Genomic DNA, 13519 nt, shown 5'->3' with positions numbered 1-13519 from the left:
GAACATGGTAATGACTCATACACCGGGGAGGAAGAAGTCTATTTACTAGCTGGTTTCTAGGTTTAAATCATCTGGGATTAAGTGGGCTGCCAGGGGGATAGGTAGCTCCTGGAAGGGTTTCTAGAAGAACTGCAGAAGTAGTTCTTGGCTGTCGGAGAGGAGCACTGTGTAATTCACAGGCCCTGCAGAGACTCAGGTGGGAAGCAAGGCAGGCTGGAGTCCTTGAACCATGACAGTTTCATGATCTTTTACCAAGTTAATTTGTTGGAGTTGTGTGTGAATGACAGGAGGACACATGTGTCCCCCTGCATAGAGAGGTTGGAGGACAACTTTATGGATGTGGTTTTCTCTCCCCTTTGTGTTAGTTCCGGAATCGAACTCAGGTTGTCAGGCTTGCATACAAAGTCTTGACCTGCTGAGTTATCCGGTCCACCTGGATGATCATTAGACAGCTCCTCACTGAGCATCCCTTAAAAGGGAAACAATAGAAAAGACTGCGACACTGTTAGGGATGCCTATAGTCCATAGCTTATGTATGTCTATGGGAGGAATTGGTCCATTTTTCCAGAAGTCAAGAGCATCCCTGCCCTCATTGTCTTGGAAGGTTTTCCCCAGGCCCAGCTACTGCATTGTGCAAGCCTTCCAGGAAGTGCACAGTGCTGAGTAGCCCAAGATGGGGACACTTGAAGTGAGTCATCATCATATAAAGGTGGCTCTTAGTTTTGAAAATAAAAGCTACTTTTCCTGAGGGGGGAAAAACTCTTTAAATCTGAATATTGAGAGTAGGGTGTTTTGACCCAGCCCCATGGCACCTCAGGGGAACAGGAGAGATTCTGATGGACCCTGAGAGCCATCATGAAAGACTTGGATCTGGGTCGAGAGACCCAGCTGCCCTCCTCACTTCTCAGGGTTGCAGGATTCAGTGAGAAACCCATCACAAAGGAGTACTTGTGGATCAACTATTGGATTAAAAATAAGACATTTATGGGCCAGTGAGATGACTGAGTGGGTAAAGGTGCTTGCCACCAAGCCTGACTGCCTGAGTTCAATCCTTTCATATCCATATGAAAGGAGAGAAAGTTGTCTTTTGAACTCCACATGCACAGTGTGGCATCTGTGCCCCCCCCCCACACACACACACGAGAGGAAAGGAGGGAGAGGTGGGAAAAGAGAGAGTGAGAGCAAACAGAAGTAATAAAGTGTTCTAAAAATAGGACATTTATCACAAAATTTCCAGACAGCGGGACTTCGCCAGCTCCCCCTTGTTGCTGGTCATATTTGTAAAATGGTTCCTTTGTGGATCAAGAAGGGAATGTGTCCTGTTCTTTGTGTTGGAATGAAAGCTTGGGGCAAGTTAAATTTGACCGTTGAGTGGAGCAAAGACAGGTGGAGCAGCCCCTAGAGCAGAGGGCACTCCAGGAGCTCTGTGCCGCAGTGTGGGAATGTCAGCACGGCCAGAACCCCGAAGTGAGAGGCACCCCAGGAGCTCTGCGCAGTGTGGGGACGTCAGCACGGCCAGAACCCCAAAGTGAGAGGCACCCCAGGAGCTCTGTGCCGCAGTGTGGGGACGTCAGCACGGCCAGAACCCCGAAGTGAGAGGCACCCCAGGAGCTCTGTGCCGCAGTGTGGGGACGTCAGCACGGCCAGAACCCCGAAGTGAGAGAGCCAGCTTATCTGGCCGCTGCACCACCGGGGCCCAGCCGTTGGTTACAGGAGTGTCTTCCTGTGTTAGGCCTCCAGTTAGTTTGCAACTAAGTTGGGTTGTAGATTGTTGTGTAGTTTACTCAAGGGACTTAGTTTGGCCCAGTTTTCTTTCATGAGTCAGGCTTTATGCTGTGGTAGAAAAAAATTAGCACTAGACATGCCTGGATTTGAACTCTACTCCTGATCTCCTAGCTTTGCTACCTTCACATTCTTTCATATCCATAAACCTCAGTTTTCTCATATTTTTATTATTTATTTTTATATGTATGATTGTTTTGTTTGCATATATGTCTATGTACTACATGTGTGCAGTACCCACAGAGGCCAGAAGAGAGCATTGGATTCTCTGGAACTGGAGTTACAAAGGGTTGTGAGCCCTTGTGTGGGTGCCGGGAACTGAACCCAGGTCCTCTGGAAGAGCATCCAGTGTTCTTAACCACTGAGCCATCACTCAGTCCCCGGTCCCATCTTTCATCTTTTGGAGGACAGTAACCTCATGTGTAAGGATTGGATGAAATGGTCTCTGTGGAATTCCTGACACAAAACTGCTCACACCACAAGCTGGCTGTGGGCTTTGGTGGGGGCAAACTATGGGCCACACTGTTCTTCCTGGCTGGAAAACAAGAGCAACATAGCCTTTGGCCAGCCTCCTCCTGGTCTCTCCCCCAAGAAGCCCCACAGCCTGGAGGAGGCTGGCAGGCTCAGGCCTGTGTCCATGCAGTGCTTTTCTCCACAGGATCCGTGTGGGCTGCCACAAGCTCATCAACCACCACATCTTCACCAACCTTATCCTGGTCTTCATCATGCTGAGCAGCGCCGCCCTGGCCGCCGAAGATCCCATCCGCAGCCACTCCTTCCGGAACACGGTAAGTAAGCCTCGGAGAGAGGAGATGTGGGTGGGACTACCCTGGGGATCAGCCCCAACCTGTTTGTGTCCGGGGCCATCCTGGATATAGGGCCCAAGCATGGGAGCCTGGGGCTAGAGCTTCTTAGTATGTGGTGCCAGGGATTTGCTTTCTCTGGACCAAGCTGATGGAGGCGCATATTTAGAAGCCTCTGCAGTACTGCCCAGTGTCTTCAGGGATCTCTTTGGTCCTTTCTTCTTACATTGAGGTTTCCCTTTCCCCATTAGAGGCACAGTGATGGCTCCTTAGAGGTTTGGGTCTAAGGGGAGAAGGTGAACTTGAGCCCCAGCATGCCATAGGTCCAGGACTTTTGCCCTTGGGTTAGTGAAAAAGAGTTCCTTCTTATGTAGCATTCACATGAGGCTGCTCAGCTGCTCCACTGATGAGAAACACAGGTCAGGGAGAAGATGTGAGGGCATGTTGAAACGGCGACAGGTGCTGGTTAAATTTTCAATTATGCCAGGCGGTGGTGGTGTACGCTTGTAATCCCAGCTCTCAGGAGGCAGAGGCAGGTGGATCTCCGTGAGTTTGAGGCCAGCCTGGTCTACAGGGCTAGTTCCAGGACAGCCACGGTGGATACATAGAGAAACCCTGTCTCGAGAAACTAAAAAGAAAAAAAATTTTTTTCAATTATTCACCCAATGTCATAGCTTATGGGTGGTGCCACGGGTGCCTCTGTGTTAGAAGTTGGTTGTTTCTGAGTCAGTCTTTGCTTCACGATCTCTTCCTTAGCAGTTCATCTAACTCAGTCCTGAAGAAACTTCAAAGACAGCCTTGGGCCTGTCAGCTGACCACCAAGGCACTGCCCTGGAGAGGCAGCAGGGGCACATGACTGTCAGAGGTGCCCGTCTCTTTCTGCACATCAGATCAGTAGAGACTTTAGGATTAAGACACATCAGCCAATCAGTGCCTCCAGCTTTGTCTTGATAACCACACCCTCACATGGCAGCTCCCCATTCCTGGTTCCTGGCAAACCTGCTGTCAATGAGAGGTGCTGCTAGGAGACAGTGGCAGGGACTTCCTGTAGTGCGAATTCTCACTGGTCTAATAATAGAAACCTGGAGCCAGATATCGGGGTAAATGCTGAAAGATCAGAGAAGTAAAAAGAGCCAGCCACTAGAGAGACTTCTTACCTCTCAGAATTCTCCGACTGAAAGGGGCCAAGCTCCTGTCTCCACCCCACCTTATCACTTCCTCTCTCCGCCCAGCCATATCACTTCCTGTTTCCTCCTCCCAAGTGCTGGGATTAAAAGTGTGTGCCTCCCAAGTACTGGGATCAAAGGCATGAGATCCCAAGTGCTGGGATTAAAGGTGTGTGCCACCACTGCCTGGTCTCTGATGGCTAGCTCAGCACTCTGATATCCAGGCAAACTTTATTTGTTAGAGCACACACAAAATATCACCACAACTTTCCCCTGTGGCTCAGATGGAGATGAAGACACCGAGCTTGCAGACAAGGCTTTGATTTAGAGATCCTCAAGGCTGTCTTCATTTTAGGCATTCCAGTGGAATGAACACCTCTCTGTCATTGAGTTCCATCATGAAAATGAAGCTTGAGGCAGAAAATGTGTTTGGAGACAAATCATGGTATCACAGGTCAGGAGCCAGTCCAGGCTAAGAGTCTACCAGGAGCAGATTTGTGTTTCTTCTTATCATAGCCTCTTTCCCATGCATTTGTTGTCCTGTTTCCCCGTCTCTTTGCAGATGTACGTGTTTGTGTGTGTGTGTGTGTGTGTGTGTGTGTGTATGTGTGTGTGTGTGTGTGTGTGTGTTTCATTGGAACGGTAGCTGAGTTTTTAGTGAAAGGGAAGTAGAAGCCGTGTGAAGAAAGTAGTCTAAGAACTTGGATTGGCCCCCGGGCACCACGTCAGCGTGGCTGCCTGAGGAGGGAATAAGGGAAAGGGGGTGAAAGCCTCATAGCCCACCGTTACACGGAACTGCTCTAGCAGTGTCTAGGAGCCCAGAAGTGGGAAGTTTTTAGGAAAGGGTGACCTCTGGCGAGAACTGCTGTGGACTCCCCCACTTCCGTGGAGGAGAGGCACAGGTCCCTCTTCTATAGAAGAGGGACAGTGTGTGCTCCAGTGGTGGCTACAACCAAGGGAGGAGACATAATGAAAAGAGTTACTCTTGAATGAAAAGAGGAAGCCTCCATGGTCTCTCCACACCTTCCAACACTGATATCTTCAGTTCTCAAAACCATAGGCGGTCCGGCAAGATGGGTTAGCAGGTAAAGACACTGTCCACCATGCCTGACCACCTGAGTTCAGTCCCAGGGACTCATGGTGGAAGGAGAGGATTGATAGCTAAAAGTTGTCCTCTGACCTCTCTACATATACTGTGGTATGTGCATGTATCACAAACAGTAGATAGATAGGTAGGAAGGTGGGTGGGTGGGTGGATGGATGGATGGATGGATGGATGGATGGATGGATGGATAGATAGATAGATAGATAGATAGATAGATAGATAGATAGATAGATAGATAGATAGATAGAGACAGATAGACAGACAGACAGACATGCCATAAAGCAACAGCACACCATTCCATGAGATCAGCACCCAGGACAGGCTTGTGTCCTGGCAGTCTTGGCTGCCATCTTTCTGGTTGAGAGACATGAGGTCAGCAACACACTATGAGTAACCTTGTTGGAATGATCAGACTTCATTTCCCCTGCCTCTGAGTCTTGATGGCTCTGAAAGAAATCAAGAACTTTGCATCAGGAACTCACAAGACTCTTCTAGATAATAGGTGGTATTCAGGAATGCTGGCACAGTAGCCTATACTAAAAATTAAAGCTCTAGGTCAGTCTATTCTTTGCATGGGCCCAGAAAGGCAAGGACCAGTCTTGGGAGACAGCAGAGTGAGGTATAGAACGTGGCAGGAGGAAGACACCAAGTACAGACCATGCCTCACAAACGGAGCCGTCCTGGCGTATGAGGGTCAGGTGGGGAGATCACTTGATAATTAAATTGTCCTGGGTCCACAGGAACATACCAAACTTTCTGATTTGATTTGATGTCATTAGCTTCTATTTATCTATGTTTTAAATATTTAAAATGTTAACCTTTATGGTGCTTGGAATAGATCGCAGGCCTCAAGCTCAGTTAGCAAGAGCCTCTACTACTAGGCTATATTCTCAGCCTCACCACTAATATTTCTTCACCAACCTGAAGCACGGCCAGACGGCAGTGTATTTCATTTAGCCAAGTTCAAAACTGCAAAATGTGTGTGATTGTCATTCATCAGGGGCTACAGCACTAGTAGTTCACCCAGAGGGGAGGTTATTAACACAGGACTTTCAGAAAGCAGCCCCTGTGGGCCAGGATAGGAGCACGAGAAGCCAGTCGGCCTGAGCAGGTAAAGGAAGCAAGGCTCCCCAACATTTCTTGGTGGTCACAAAGAGGAGCCATGCATGGGGGAGGTGGGCCCTCCCAAGGGGGAAGCAGGATTGTCCTGCTGAGGAGAAGGGTCTCTGGCCACAAGTTCTGCGCATGGGCAGGGATCTGCCACCGCTTGTTGGGGGTGCCTTGTTCTGATTGCCACATGTTGTACCTTGCAGATACTGGGTTACTTTGACTATGCTTTCACAGCCATCTTTACGGTTGAGATCCTGTTAAAGGTAACACATTTCTCCTTGACCTCCTCTGCTAATGCGGCCGCAGCGGTAACGGGCGCATTCTTTGCTTGCCTTCCAGGTGCTAGGTTATGCAGACTATGTCTTCACGGGCACTTTTGCGTTTGAGATCATTTTGAAGGTAACGGGCCAGCCAGCCGTGTGACGGAGGCCCGGGAGAGAGGCGTGACGTGCTTTGAACTTTTTTTTCTTCTGTGATCAAGCTAAACTTTTTTTTTAGCTACAGGATTTTTCCCCTGTGATCATTCCAATGTGTTTTTGCAGTTTTTCTTTAACTCTGGAGTGCATGTAGCAGCTACTTTGGCTTCACAGTCTAGTTGCAATTATATTTTGTTTTTTTTTTTTTTAAAAAAAAAAACCCTCTGAGATATATTCACTACTAACGGATACAGCACTCTGCGTGAACTTTCCTCTCCCCTTCCTGACTTCAGAGTAAGAGGAAAAGCACTCTTGCTATGGCAGGAGCCACCCTCTCCTTGCTCCTGGGGACTGTACTGTGGTCCCTGTGTCCTTGAATAGTAACATGCTATTTGCTTGCAACGGGTCTTGCAAGATGAGTTGGGCCTACTTGTGTGGAGATGTCCTGTATCTGTTTTGATGGCATGGGCTTACATCTGCACGGACCGAAAGTGTGCCTGAATGTACCGCCCATGGATGACCTAACAGGTGACATCATCGTGTGTGCTGTGTCCCGACTGTGAGCACCCGGGGGGACATTCCTTCCGAGGTTCTCAGAGGTCTGCAGACACAGCAGAGGGCCCAGAGGCTCCAGGAGTTGGGCTTTCTGATTTGATTGTTACCGCCAGTTCCTTGTGGGAAGAAACTGACAAGTGAAGAGCTTTAACTATAGTTGTCTTTAAAGTATTCTGAAGTTTATTGTGTGTGCATCTTTTAAAAAGATGTACTTTGCGGCCAGCGACTAGGGACTTGGGCTCCTCACAAAATCTTCTGTTGATGAAACCTCAGTTAATGTGGACAGGGAGTGGCCACTTTGTGACATTGGTAATGATGAGTTCAAAGCCACCCATCCCAAATATGTTCAACCCAGTTTCCAATCTTATAAGAGTTTGAGTTTTCTTTCCTGGATGTAAACCAGGAGGTTCAGTTTTAGTCCTCTGTCCATCATGGCGGAGCAGATCAGTGGCCAAGGCTTATGGCCCTGTGGTAAGGTCTGTGCCACACAGCATGCAGGGTCCCTACCCCAGGTTCTCCTTGCTGCCTCTCCCTCAAGCTGAATTAAGGAGCATTGTTCCACCAGATCTATTAGCCTGGTGACTTGAGATTTTGCTTTACTCTCTGCCTTTTTGAACTGTGAAGTGAGTGTACATACTCCTGGGCTCTGGGGCCAATGAAATCCTGGGTTATTTAACACTGTATTTTTCCCATCTGGAGAACTTGCCCATTGAACTCTTCCCGTGGCCAGCAGAAACCTCACGAGAGCACCCACTACGCTCACTCCTGCTGTACAAGCCGTTTAACGTGAGAACGAGCCTGGCTTCCTGTAACAAAACCTCTTTGCTTGTTACACCTGATATTGTCGAGTAACTTGACTCAGGAGAGATGGGAATTGGAAGCTGGGTCAACCAAGTTAAGGGGGAAAGGACCCTAGGAGTGCGGGAGCCAGGTGCCGCCTCTAGCTTCCACTGAGAGGGTTTTATGAAAATTGTTTGTGCTCCGTGACCTTAGAGCTGCTGACCCAGGCCAGCACTGCACAGGTAAGCTCAGCTAGGCAGTGATAGCTTTCTCCCAAGCATGGTCCTGTGCAGTCTCTCCTGAGGCAGGCTCTTTGGACATGCCAGAGCTCTGTCCTTGTTTGAATTCTGTCATCTGAATAGACCCTAGACTGACCTCTTCAAAAGTTTGCCTTCAGTCAGCTACCCTTCGCGTTTCTTCTGATTTGTTCTGAAGTAGGTTACATGCTCACTCAGCCCTGCTGCTTAGCATTTGTCTTCCTTACGGGCAGTCATTAATAAAGTCGTACTTGACTGTCAAGATTTTGTGAAGAGCCCAGGCTTTCTGTTTGGTTGGTTTGGGACCCAGGAGGGGAGGAGGAAAACAGTAAAGGACGCATGATTCTGTTTACAGATGACGACGTTTGGGGCTTTCCTACATAAAGGGGCTTTCTGCAGGAACTACTTCAACTTGCTGGACATGCTGGTTGTTGGAGTGTCTCTGGTGTCGTTTGGGATTCAGTAAGTATTCACGGGTCAGTAGAAAGAATTATACGCAGGGAACTTGAGCCTAAGTCATTCAAGCTGGGCGCCGTCTGATGATTACAGGCAGGATGGCTTAACTTGCCCCGCGCCAGAAGGGCCCGTGCTTTCCTATTTCTGTCTTGGTTTGTTTTTCTTGTATCTACTGCTAGGTTGAGTTTATTATTCTCTTTGAAACTGGCTTTCAACAGCAGATGAAAGACATCTTGACTAGAGGAGAACAAACTGGATTGCTCTCAGGCCTGGTCCAAGACTCCGGGCATCCTCCCTCGGGGTGGCAGTTTTCTTTCACTGCAGGAAAAGCTTGGCCTTGGCGACCTCTCGGGACCCATTCCACTTCCTGTGTTTGCAGGACACAGCTGCTGTGACCTTTGGGGGCATTTAAGAGTGTCTGGTGGGGTTGAGTGCTGCCTTTTTACCCTGTGCAGTACCTAGGACAGTCAGCCATGGTTACATCTTCTGTGACCTCGCTTCACTCTCCTGCTGGCCTGTGAGCATCTCTGCTCCGGAGCTGCCTGGTAGTACCCCAGTGTGAGCGCACATGTACATCATAAGCCCCTTAGCCAAAGGTACCTGGAGAGGACTGTAAGTGGGCCACAGTGAAGCCAGTGAACTAGACCCCTCTGCGGGAAGACAGTTTGAGCATCAAATGGCTGGGCTGTCTCTGGCCTGGGGGTGGGGGCAGAGAACAGTGGCTGGAAGGAACAGCTTGCCAGTTTTATGGGTAGCAGCAGGAGGGGGCGTGCGGGCCAGAACAGCCTGAGAATTAGCATGGGGCCTTTGGTCTGTTGCAGGCTGTTTGGGTTAATCAGGAACTAGATGCCCTCTGCCTGAGGGAGTTGACCATGGGGGCAGATAAGGGAAGTAATGGGTCTTCCTGACAGATGGAAAGCCGCTTCTGAGGAATGCTAAATTTAGGTTTTTGTTCCCTGGGTAGCAATCCTGCTTAGCTGGTCAGAGTCCGGGTGAGCCCAGGCTGACGGTGAGAACACTATCAGCAGTACTGTCATTTGAGGGGCCTGCTTTGGACCCGACAAGGACCCGGGATTCCTGCCGAGAATTGCCTTCCCTGTCTCTTGCTGCCTGGGGAAGGAAATGCTGCATTGGTTTCTCAGTAGAACCTTCAATCTAGTCTCTCCACAATTCTCACCAACCCCCAAACTGCCCCTGCTCTTTCCAGCTTTCCCTCTTGCTCACTTCCTCCCAAGCCTTCTTGCACACTTTCTCCGAAGCCGGGGTTGCAACCACACCCAGCGGATTAACCCGAGCAGCCTGCAACAGCTCAAAGCCCTTGAGATAACTCCTAGGCTGTTCTGGCCCACACCTGTTCCCATAAAACTGACGAGGCTCTCCTGCCACCTGATGCCACCTGCCCGAGAGGCCTTCCCAGCTGCCCCTGAGGCCGCGCCCCACTTCCCTTCCGTGGAGGAGCCCACGCCTTTCCCCACACCCGAGTGTGTGCCGCTGAGGGAGGTGTTACCCATCCCTCCTACCAGATCGAACCCTCTCCGAGACCAGAAAAGCCCTAGCACAGGTCCCCAAACTTAAACACTGACATCTCAATGTCAGGAAACTAGTGTTTACGTCAGCAGAATGAGGTAAGTCTGTAAATGCCTCTATAAAGGCAAGCTACATGCCTGAGGTAGAGCCTCTGCCAGGGCCCCCGAGTTCCCTCAGGGGGCACGAGGCCAGCTTGGTGGCAGAAAGGAGCAGGTCCTGCTGAAGTCCTGAAGGGAGACTACGGTTATGTAGTGTCCTTCAAGAGATGGTCACATGAAGTAGCTGATCTCAAGGCTCCAATCTGGCCGTAACTCACGTCGCTTGCTTTCTTACCGTTACTGTCCTCCCCCAGATCCAGCGCCATCTCCGTGGTGAAGATTCTCAGGGTCTTGAGGGTCTTGAGGCCCCTCAGAGCAATCAACAGAGCAAAAGGGCTTAAGGTATTGACCCCTCTCCTGTGAGGGGGCTGGCTTGGGTTGGGGCTGGCCGCAGTTGCTAACTGTCCTGGTCTAGAGACGAGCTGAGGCTCCGAGTGGGACCTTTCCACCAAAGAAGCTACTTCTGCCTAGCATTGTCATTCCAAAAAGGAAAGATGGCTCAGCAGTGTTGGGGCCTGAGTTCGAATCCCAGACCTATTTAAAAAGCCCCGCAGGTCCCTCACACTCTTGTGACCCCAGTACTATGTGTGCAGTGGCTGAGACACAAGGGGCTTCCTGGTGGCCGTCCTTGCTCTGAGTTCCGTGAGAGACCCCCATCTCGAGAATATAAAGTAGAGGCTGATCGAGCAGGACATGCAGTGTTCTTTTCTACTTGTCTCACATGAACAGGCATGTACGTGGGGGCCTGTATCCACATAACATGTATAACACATAACACACAGACACAGCAAAATTACCTTTGCTTTGTTAATTGGGGATGTTGGTCATTATAATTACAATAACGATTTGTTTCTTCTTTATCAACAGTATTTCTTTGTGTTTAAGTTGTAAATCATTCTCATATGGATTATACAGCAGGCCAAAGGGTTGTCGTCTCTATAAGAGCTTTCTAGGATAGGGGTCTTGTTGAACCTATGTGCAGGTGGTGTTTCTCTCAATTAAACCAAACTCTTTAGAGGAAGCCCAAGAAAAGACACTGAAAAAGTGTTTTTGGGCTGGGGCTGGAGAGATGGCTCTTCCAGCAACCACATGGTGGCTCACAAGTATCTGTAATGAGATCTGGCGCCCTCTTTTGGCCTGAAGACATACATGCAGACAGATACTGTATACATAATAAATAAATAAATCTTTTTTTTTTTTTTTTTTAAAGTGTTCTTGGACCAGGGAACGGCTCAAAAATGGGTTAAGGCACTTAGCCTGATGACCCAGTTGAATCTCTGGGATCCATGTGCAAGGAGAGAACCAGCTCCTGCATGTTGTCCTCTGGCTTACACACACACACACACATGCACACACGCATGCATACACACACAATAAATAAATGTAATAAAGATGTAATAAAAATAAAAGTGCACGTCATAATGAACACAGTACTTATGCACTAGGTAACCAGGAAAACAAAGCATGGGGTTAGAACAGTTAGAAATTCAGATCAAAATGCACCCCAGCATAGAAGCCCTGGCCTGGTGTTAACTTATCCCGTGACTAGAACCACGAAGTGGGGTATCAGCATTCCATCCTCTCTCTTCTCCCCCAGCACGTTGTCCAGTGTGTCTTTGTGGCCATCCGAACCATCGGCAACATCATGATCGTCACCACCCTGCTCCAGTTCATGTTTGCATGCATTGGGGTCCAGTTGTTCAAGGTAGGGGTACCCTCTCGCCCAGGGCTGGAGCTGGTTTCCATCAGAAGAGCCCGTGTTTGACCCTCGTCTGCTTTGTGTCCAGGGGAAGTTCTATCGATGCACAGACGAAGCCAAAAGTAACCCTGAAGAATGCAGGTGGGTACCCCGAGAGCCGGCTCACAGATGGACTCATGTTAGCAGTTCAGGGGCTTTCGTCAGGGAGTGAGACGCCTGCCCACTCAGCTCACGCCTGGAAAGAGAGTGACCTGACTTTTGTTGTTTATGTTTTCAAGCCCAGGTGAAACTCAAGTAAAGTGAGACCACGATTCATTATTGTCTAGCCAGCATCTCGAAGGTTTAACACATGTTCATCATCCCCAAGGAACGAGTGGCCGGCTCCAGCAATTTAGTGTAGTTCATGTAAACTGGGGGGAGGAGTCCCGAAAGAACAGTGACCAAGGGCCGCCAGTATCTCCCCTGCTATCCAAGTGGGCTTTGAAGGGTATTCTCCCAAGCCAGGCTTACAGCTCAGTTCCCAGTGTTCAGGAGTGGGCTACCCTCTTCTAGAAAACTTGGCAGACTTCTGTGCTCCTTGTTCCTAGTGCCCACATTTTGGACATATTTCTGTTCAGAACAGCCAGCAGCAGAGAAACAGCAAGAAACACTCACATCTTATAATCCAAGATGTTCAGTTAATATGGAATGTTCGCAGTCCATGCATGCATTGCCCAGAGCTTAAGGCTACAGAAAATCTGTGTCCCTGACCTTTTAGAGTTACATTTGGCTGGGGTCTAGCTGCCTGCCCTGTATGCATTGGTTTGGGTTTTCTTGAACAAATGATGTGGCCATGGGGCATTGGATACAATCTGCCTATGACTACATGCGGGATGCGCTTGGCCTGGGCTGAGGAATGCAGAGCACCTCCTCCAGGCTGTTTAGTGCAGCCACAAGAGTGTGTCGTGGTGGGCCCTTCCTCTAGCTGCCCGTTGCTGTGAAATATCAGTGAGAGGCTTTATCTCATGGGTTCCTTCCACAAGTACATTTCTGTAAGAAATGGTGTGTGACAGCAATTACAGAAGTCTTTTGGAAAGAAAATTGAGAATACCAGTGGTCTGAAAAGGAAGAGATTTGTTGAAATTAGAATGTGGATAAGCATATACCTTTGCTTGCTTCTCAGAGTCTGTGGAATTCTGTGGCCAAAATATCGATTTTTCCACATGTATTTGTAGCCCCTCTTACATGAGGAACTTTTACTGTCCTTTATTAAGTGGCACAGTGTTATTCATTAAGTGACGCTGTTTACCCTTTGAGAAAAGCCAAAAGCTACAAGGTACAACAAAACCCACTGTAAGAGTTTGTTAAGGGAAGGGAACAGAAGGGATGTGCTTAGGCCTATGGAAAAATCATGCAGGAAGAGGAAGAGGGATATGTGGAACCCGCTTTTATAGATTTCCCCCCTCCCCCCACACATGCACATATGGGCTCACATGGCTATGCCACGCATGTGCATAGATTACATGTTACACTGCACAAAACTACGTGATCACTCAGCACACGGATTACGTAGGACGTAAGGCCCTGAGATGACTATGCATTTTGCCAGCCAGTGTGCGGTCGTGGTCATGGGAGAGTGGCTAGGAATTCTAACATTTACTGTTTGGGCATGTCTAACTGCTAACAGGTGCACACTGGATCTCTAGCCACTCCTGCCCTGGAGAGTGCACTTTGCACTCTGGCTCCTGCTGGTTGCCAGGGCTCTCGGGTCATGACTGGAGACTTC

General features: G+C 49.1%; 1 protein-coding gene across 11 annotated transcripts in view; it reads left to right on the top strand.

The window, feature by feature from the left end:
- The window catches only part of Cacna1d (calcium voltage-gated channel subunit alpha1 D), a 462187-nt gene that overhangs the window by 388634 nt on the left and 60034 nt on the right, over positions 1-13519 (top strand). For all 11 annotated transcript variants that reach the window (XM_076544143.1, XM_076544146.1, XM_076544141.1 and 8 more), the window contains 6 exons: positions 2441-2570; positions 6170-6229; positions 8330-8436; positions 10310-10397; positions 11653-11760; positions 11843-11895. In XM_076544143.1, coding sequence (XP_076400258.1) covers positions 2441-2570; positions 6170-6229; positions 8330-8436; positions 10310-10397; positions 11653-11760; positions 11843-11895 — 546 coding nt within the window. The remainder of the gene's footprint in view (positions 1-2440; positions 2571-6169; positions 6230-8329; positions 8437-10309; positions 10398-11652; positions 11761-11842; positions 11896-13519) is intronic.

The sequence above is a fragment of the Peromyscus maniculatus genome, chromosome 9, assembly GCF_049852395.1.
Source record: "Peromyscus maniculatus bairdii isolate BWxNUB_F1_BW_parent chromosome 9, HU_Pman_BW_mat_3.1, whole genome shotgun sequence".
NCBI classification, from domain to species: Eukaryota; Metazoa; Chordata; class Mammalia; order Rodentia; family Cricetidae; genus Peromyscus; species Peromyscus maniculatus.
This window is presented reverse-complemented; position numbering and strand designations above follow the sequence as displayed.